At 37.2% G+C, this 8,321-nt stretch overlaps 1 protein-coding gene across 1 annotated transcript; it reads left to right on the forward strand.

The window, feature by feature from the left end:
• The first annotated feature begins 4,847 nt into the window (after positions 1-4,847).
• Positions 4,848-5,786, forward strand: LOC121167311 (olfactory receptor 2B11-like). Its single transcript, XM_040996761.1, has one exon. It carries the CDS (start codon positions 4,848-4,850, stop codon positions 5,784-5,786), a length of 939 nt encoding a protein of 312 aa, XP_040852695.1.
• The last annotated feature ends 2,535 nt before the right edge of the window (positions 5,787-8,321 follow it).

Below are 8,321 nucleotides of genomic sequence, written 5' to 3' on the forward strand. Positions count from 1 at the left end.
ATGGAAGAATAAAATGTGTGTAGATCCTAATGGCTAACATAAATACAAAGAGAGGATTTCATTTCATTTTTTAAACTTTGAAAATAATTTTCTTGCTTCAAGAATAATGGTATTGCTATTTATAATGTATAAACCAAAGTTAAAACAATTTAAATTACAATAGATACTGTGCCAAATATATAACCAACATCTCAGTGATACAGCAAGACTATACTCAATCTTGTGAATTCATCACAGGAGTCATTTTTTATATATAATTTCAATTTTATGGATTGATTTTTCCATTTGTTTCACTCAGTTATTTTTATCAGATAAAATATCCTTATGCTTTCTTATGCTCTTCTACAAAATATAAAGTTTTCAAGAGTTGTGATGAAAATAAAATTGTTAATCAAAATGAAATGTGAATAAGACACAGTCAGTTGAAAAAGTAGAGATATAATGGAAATGTCAAACATAAAGAAGGCAGTTACTATACTAAAATGACTAAATAATTGTGGAAAAATATATACCGGTACAGTGAAATAGTGACGAAGACACCCAAAAGTCACAGAATCCAACAACTGGAAGTAATGAATTATCATGAGAAAGACACGGATGAAAGCTCCAGGCATAGGACTATAGAGTTAAAATATGTCTCAGAGTTTTAAAAAAAAAAAAATCCAGTAGGTAGACCTTTTGAGTTTTCCAAGAATTGGACTTGAGTTCCTGCACTTGACTATAACTGACCAGAACAAAGTTGGAGTCACTCTTTCTATAGATGACATATAATCAAATTTAGGCGCTAAAGAAACAGACCCCATAATAGACCAGTATCTTCTGAAAATACGAGATTTTGCTCTGGCTGACTCAGCATCATAAAGATATTTTCTCCACTTGAACCCATATGAAAAAAATAATCTGATTTAACTTCATTTCAAACAATGAATATTTTTCTATTATTCTTTTTCCTTGTTCCCACTTGCAAAACCCATTGTTCTGTTTCAACCCAGAGCAAGCTTTAATTTTGTTTTACAGGATGAAGGATTTCCTTATTATAGGTGCAAATCATTGAGGTTTATAATTATTTTTGGTGCAATTTTACCTGTTGGTGCAATTTTATCTGTTGACAGGAGTGATCACTGTTCTTCAAACAAAGCTACAGTTAATAAGATAAATAAGTAAAACTACAACTAATGCAAATGTAATAGTTACTGAAAGTCGGCTGGAGTGATTACTGAGCAGGAGATAGAGTGGCATGAGGACCCTGACCCAGGCGTCCCCCCGTGCTGTGATGTGGAGTCCCTGGGCACTCTGTACCTCCCTACACTCTGCAGCCAGTTTACCACATGCACATGAGTGAGAGCAGAAATTGTCTATGGACTTTTGGCTTGTTGGAGGATGTGCTGAGGGGTTGTTTTTGCTTTTATTTCAGTCAAACATGTCTGCTTTTATTTCTTTTCAAAGGGTTATTCCCCTCATAAAAGTAGATGTTTAGACAGGTAGTTACGTGTTTTCAGAACTAACTTTCACAGCAGACACAAACCGACTTCTACCCTCCTCTTTTCCCTCTTTCATACTTCCCTATCAGTGCTAATAAATAGCTGCTTTTCCAAGAAAACAAATAAATAAACATGGAAAAATTCACAGAAGATCAAATAATAAGTTTAATGAGCCAAAGAATGTTCCATTGCAGAAAAATATGAAACAAGAATATAAAAATGCTAAATGAGGAGTGAATAAGTCTCTCAAGGTGCAATTATTTTATGATGTGAACAAGATATAATTTTTAGAATACTTTAGAAGATTTAACAATCCAATTAATTCATACCATGCTCATTTTGTATCCTCTGCACAACATAGAATTTTCCCCTGAAAAACAACCTAGGCCAATTTGTGCTTCTAAGTTCAGTGTACTCATGCAACATATTGAGTCATGTCAGTGCCACGTAAGGAATGCCACAATCATCCAGTGAACCTCCGCAGCCTCAAACGCTTTACCTGGAATATTGGAGCTGTAAATTTCATCTTAATATATTGCTATCCCTTTTAAAGCAGGTATTCCTTTTTGATATTTAGAACTTTAATAGTTATTTAGCAACGGTAGGAACAGATGACCAACAGTAACCTATGAGACACATTTTGTAGTTACTAAATTACATAATTCATATAAACAATTTATTAGGGTATTGGATATGGTGGGATGCCTAAAGAAATTACTGTTATTTAATTTTATTAGCACACTTCTGGGTGAGAATAGTGTATAAACATAGGACAACACTCACAGGTGAGGTGAGCAGCCTTGAGTGACAATTCTGGATCCCTTCCAGTACTTAAAGAGATAAAAAGTAATCTATGTGAAGAGGAATATTTTATAGTACTCTTTAACCACAAGTTGATTGGTATCATAACTCAAATTTTTGTCACTGTGATGCCATCTTAACTTGCCACTTGAAAATGTTAGATGGAGATATATGGATTATATGACGTGTATTTCACTACTACAGGATAAGAGCAAAATAAACAAAAACCCTCATTATTTAAATTATATTTTTCATATGCTGCTTTATTCCATATCTTGAATATGCTGCTTCACTGTAATTTGTACCTGAAAAACAGAGGAATACATCCTGAAAATATTAAATTATTTCTGAATTTGAATAACTTTTTGGTTTGAATTGAGACATTATCTTTCTCCTACTATCAGTTGCCTGAACTTCAAAAATGTATTTATAGTATATACAATTACTGAGTCACTATCAACATTACAAATATTTTCATTTTTTTAAGATTTATTTATTTTACTTGAAAGTCAGAAATACAGGTGTGGAAGGAGGAAAAACAGAGAAAGAGTGAAAAACAGAGAGATATCTAGCTGCTGGCTCACTCCCCCAAATGGCCATGGCCAGAGCAGGGCTAGTCCAAAACTGGGAAACAGGACTTTCTTCTGGGTCTCCCATGTGGGTGCACAGGCCCAAGGACGTGGGTTATCCTTCACTGCTTTCCCAGAGCATTAGCAGGGAGTGTATGGAGCAGCCACGAGAAACACTGGAGCCTGCGTAGGATGCTGCGGCCACAGAGGTTTAGCTTGCTACGCCACTGCACCAGCCCCAGCCATCCAAAATACCATCTCACAGATAAAGCTAAATACAAATGAGATAGGTAAATTTACAAATTTTAACATGAAAGATCAAGTTGCCAAATTTTAAACAAAACATTTGCTACAAACAAATTGTTGAGCATGAAAAAATATGTCATTACAGCGCAGTGCTCAGGACTTATGCTTCAGAAAATTGACACTAAAAGTGTTTAGTTATCCTGTGGTTGGTGTGGTAGTGTATCAGGCTAATCTCCTATGAGTACACAAAGGTGTCCCAGCAGCTCTCCTTCTGATTCAGTTCCACACTTAGGAAAAGGGAAGGCAGTAGAGATTGGCCCAAGTCCTTGGGCCCTTGAATGCATGTGGGACATCTGAAAAGAAGTTCCTGGAGTCTGGCTTAATATTGGCTGAGCTCCAGCCATTGTGGCCATTTGGGGAGTGAACCACAGGTTGAAAGATCCTTCTCTATCTCTCATGATCTCTTTGTAAAATCTGCCTTTTATATACAAATAAATCTCTTTTAAAAAGGGTATTATAAGTATTTTTAAAAAGCATAATCTTAATTTTAAAAGTATTTAATTCACCTGTTCAGTATTTAAAAGGGAGATTTGTTTAAAACCAAATGATCAAACTCCAATGGAGATAATATACTTCTCACTCGCACTGAATGACGTAATTATTTACCTCACACAGAAGACTGGACACGACTAGGTTAAGCTTCATAATTTTAAGTGTTCTCCTTCTTTCTTTTCTATCTTTGAACTTCTACTCTTCTTAAACTTTCATAATGCCTTGCAACAGTGTTTCTAAAAATGAGCACTCTGATTTCTCTGGTTAATATCACACTGGTCTACCACATGCCTGGAGATATAAGCGAGTAAACATTTTAGCAAGCTCTGCAACTGAACTTTATGCAAACAAAAGTTTAAAACTTGTAACTCTAGAATTTCGAAATCATAGTCCCTTCTAATTTCCATTTAACCACCAAGAAAACTCAAGTAAACATACATATATATGTTTATATATATATCAATAACACATTCTATATGAAATATCATATATTTTATATATTCTATATACAAATAAATATAAATAACTAAATATATGAATGAGTGCAGAATATACACATAATAAACACATAATTATACATAATAACTATAAATATAACAAATATATATATATTTATATACACATATATAAAGAGATCCATTTATTAATTTGAAAGGCAGCATTACAGAAGAGAGAGAGGTCTTTTTTCTGTTGTTCATCCCCCCACCCAAAAACCCAAATGGGCATAATGGTGGGACTCGGCAAGGCTGAAGACAGATCCAAGAATTTCATCCAAATCATATATGTGTGTGGCAGGTGCCCAAGCACTCTCTGCCACTGCTTTCTCAGGAATATCAACAGGGACCAGACTACAAGTAAAGCAGCAGCAAACTCAAATCAGTGCACATCTGTGCAAGGGCATTGCATAGTGGCTTAATCCACATTACCAGAACACCAGCCTCTCGAATTGATACTGATCATCATCTTTGTTATGAAGAGAAGTAACTTTGAGATTCAGATGCTTCACTTAATTATTGATGGTAAATGCCATTACACCAAATATCGGCAAGATTCACACACTTTGTGTTATATCCTGGTAATGTTCCTCAAACTCCCATATTCAGGGAGTGGACAGTCAGTGCAAGAGTGTGGTTGATCATTCCTCACAGATTTCTACCTTTATTCAGCTTCCTACCTGCAGGTGAAATGCATGAGGATAATGGCATCAATGAATGAAAGCCACCCTGAAGAGTTCATTCTACTTGGCTTTGCTGACCGACCTTGGCTCCAGCTCCCTCTCTTCACTGTTCTTCTCATCACATACCCCATGGCCTTGGTGGGAAACATCGCCATCATCCTGGTGTCCAGGCTAGACCCCCGGCTCCACAGCCCCATGTATTTCTTCCTCACCAACCTCTCCTTCTTGGACATGTGTTACACCACCAGCATTGTCCCTCAGATGCTGTTCAACCTGGGAACCTCTAAGAAGACAATCAGCTATGTGGGCTGTGCGATTCAGCTTTATATTTTTAGCCTAATGGGGAGCACCGAGTGTCTACTCTTGGCTGTTATGTCGTTTGATCGCTATGTGGCCATCTGTAGACCTCTGCACTACACCCTCATCATGAATCAGCGCATCTGCATCCTGTTAGCGTCCGTTGTGTGGCTCAGTGGAATCGCTTATGCAGTGTCAGAGGCCACTGTTACATTACAGCTCCCTCTGTGTGGTGCCAATACATTGGATCACTTGCTGTGTGAGATCCCAGTGCTGATCAAGATAGCCTGTGGTGACAAGGGGACTAATGAACTCACACTCTCTATCGTTTGCATCTTCATAATAGCTGTTCCTCTATGTTTAATTCTTGCATCCTATGCTCATATTGCACATGCTATATTTAAAATTAAATCTTCTGAGGGAAGGAAAAAGGCCATTGGAACATGTTCCTCTCATCTCATTGTGGTTTTCTTATTTTATGGTCCAGCAATAAGCATGTACCTTCAGCCCCCTTCTTCCATCTCAAAGGACCAGCCCAAGTTCATGGCTCTCTTCTATGGAGTAGTGACTCCAACAATCAATCCCTTCATCTACACTCTGAGGAACAAGGATGTGAAGGGGGCTTTGAGAAACCTGATGAGCAGCATTTTCAATTCTAAGTGAAGTAGACACCAAGAGAAATGGTTTAACAATTATACTAGGTTAATCTGAATTTTTCTAGTAAGTCAATCTTTCTTCCTCATTGTTATATTACATGTTCTTGAAAATATGTCATATTTCTGATACCCTTTGAAAACATACAAAGCAGACAATAAATTCAGTTAACATCAGCCTACTTAAAACCCTGTGGAGATATCTGAAAACAGTTACACTCTAGTTGTTACATATAAAGAGCATTTGTGCTATGTAGTTAAAACCTAGCAGTACAAAATAACATATAAATGTATTACCTCAAGTTATCCTGCAAGGTATATAGCCATAAGTATTTATCAGTATGTTCCTATCAATGTCACTTGAGAATTGACCATCTTACTCTTCACGTTTGTCCCAGGCATGTCTGTGCCAACAGAGAACATGGAACTTCTATGTGGACCAGAACAAATTTTCAACAAAACATGAGTTTTCTCACTGTGTAACTTTAAGTTATTTTCACGGCATAGCTTTATAAATATATTAAAATACTAAATTGTTATGCTCAATGCTTCATTATTTTGTTTAGAAAATATAATTCCTTATTAAGTAGATTAGATAAAGAGAAACTTCCAGATAAAATTCCTAAGCTTTATCTTACATACCATAGCTTTCAATTTTCTGAACCAGAGTTCAAACAAAGATGTTATCAGTCTGTTGTGCCAACATTCCTGTGCTTAAACCAGAACAAGCAAAATGAATATTGAATTGGTGTAAATATCTGAAAACAGAGTGTCAGCAGACTCAGGAAAACAATATGAGAATCTTTTTTATTGAAACTTTTGAATACAAGCAATATTCAAAATTTCTTAAAAGGACTTACCTTCATTATAAGAATCACACCTGCTGTGAATATTCAACACACCGTGGCTTCATGTGTACCCTCCAAGATTAACACATTGAAATATGATGTCCAATGTGATTATCCTGAGAGATAGGATCTTTAAAGTTTGGTTCAGTCGTGTATCTTTGTCCCTTGTGAATGGTATTAAGATAGTGATAAAGTGGCTCTGTATAGAATGTGTCCTTATTGGCTTGACCCTTCACATGAAGACACAGCATTAAACATGACAGAGAATGCATCAGTAGGGCGCCATCTTGGAAGCTGAGACCAGAAAATTTCCAGAAGACGAACAGCCCTGATACCTTAATCTAGCATTCCAGTTAAGAACTCTGAGAATTAAATTGCTATTGTTTACAATTTACTCCGTCTCAGATATTTTGCTCTGGTAGCACAAACAGAGCAGGACAAAATGTAAAATATTATGATAAAAATTGCAATTTATGGGTGTGGTGCAGTAGCCTAGTGGCTAAAGTCCTCCCCTAGCACCTGCTAGGATCCAATATGGGAGCTGATTCGTATAGTGGCTTCTCCATGTCCATTCCTGCTCTCTCCTTGTGACTTGGGAAAGCATACAAGGACATCCTAAAACCTTGAAAACTTCATTCCTGTGGGAGACCTGGAGGAGGCTCCTGCTTTTGGATCAGCTCAACCCTGGCCATTAAAGCCACATGGGAAGTCAATCAGAAGATGGAAGATCTTCCTCTGCGTCTCCCCTCCTCTCATGTATATCTGGCTTTCTGATAAAAACAAATAAATCCTTAAAAATAGCAAACGTTTGGGTAGCAAGTAGGACGTCTCTGCTGGTTGGTGTGGAATTCATACATTGAGAATTAAACACAGTGCTGTATCAGTGAAGAAACGGGCACTTCAAGGAAGGCAAGAGTCAGCCTGAGTGGCGGGATAGAATGCCAGTCTTGTGCCTGCTGCTGCTGCAAGCATACCCGTTTGTGTCCTTGCTGCTCTACATTAGATCCAGCGCTCTGCTAATGGCTTGGAAAGGCAACAGAGAATGGTTCAAGTTCATAGCACCCTACACCTGTGCAGGAGGCTCAGAAGAGGCTCCTGACTCCTGACTCCTGGCTACTGGCTGCTGGATTCAGGTAATCTCAGCAAAAGCATTGGCAACCATTTAGGGAGTGAGCCAGCAGATGAAAGATCTCTCTCCATCTCTTCTTCTCTATATGGAATCTGTCTTACAAATAAAAATAAAATGAATATTTTTTAAATGACGAAAGGCAAAAGCCATGTCCTCTGGTGTGATCAAGACCTAACCAAGACACTGAGAGGAAATCTGCAGGCTAATTTGAACAATTACAACTCAGATCCACTTGGAACAATTACAGTGCTGTTCCAGTTCCTGAGGCTCATATATTTTGGCACATGCAGTTGGGAAATATCTTCAAATACTGCAAATGTATGACTGAAGGCTGGACTGATTGCCAGAGTATGTTTTTAAAGTTTGCACACACAGAGAAAATAAAATTCTGTCTTCTCAGGAAGCATCTGTTATCACTTTTATGAGTTAACGTGTCATTTTTCTAGCTCAATCTTACATACTAAATGAGAAATACATTTCCATTTGGAGATCCTTCACAGCAGGATTTTTGTCCAGGCAGTAGCTGTGGAGACTAGCGACAATTGTTCTGATTATTTTCTGAGATGAT

This window comes from Ochotona curzoniae, unplaced genomic scaffold (genome assembly GCF_017591425.1).
Source record: "Ochotona curzoniae isolate NIBS_2020 unplaced genomic scaffold, NIBS_Ocur_1.0 patch361, whole genome shotgun sequence".
Taxonomy (NCBI): Eukaryota; Metazoa; Chordata; class Mammalia; order Lagomorpha; family Ochotonidae; genus Ochotona; species Ochotona curzoniae.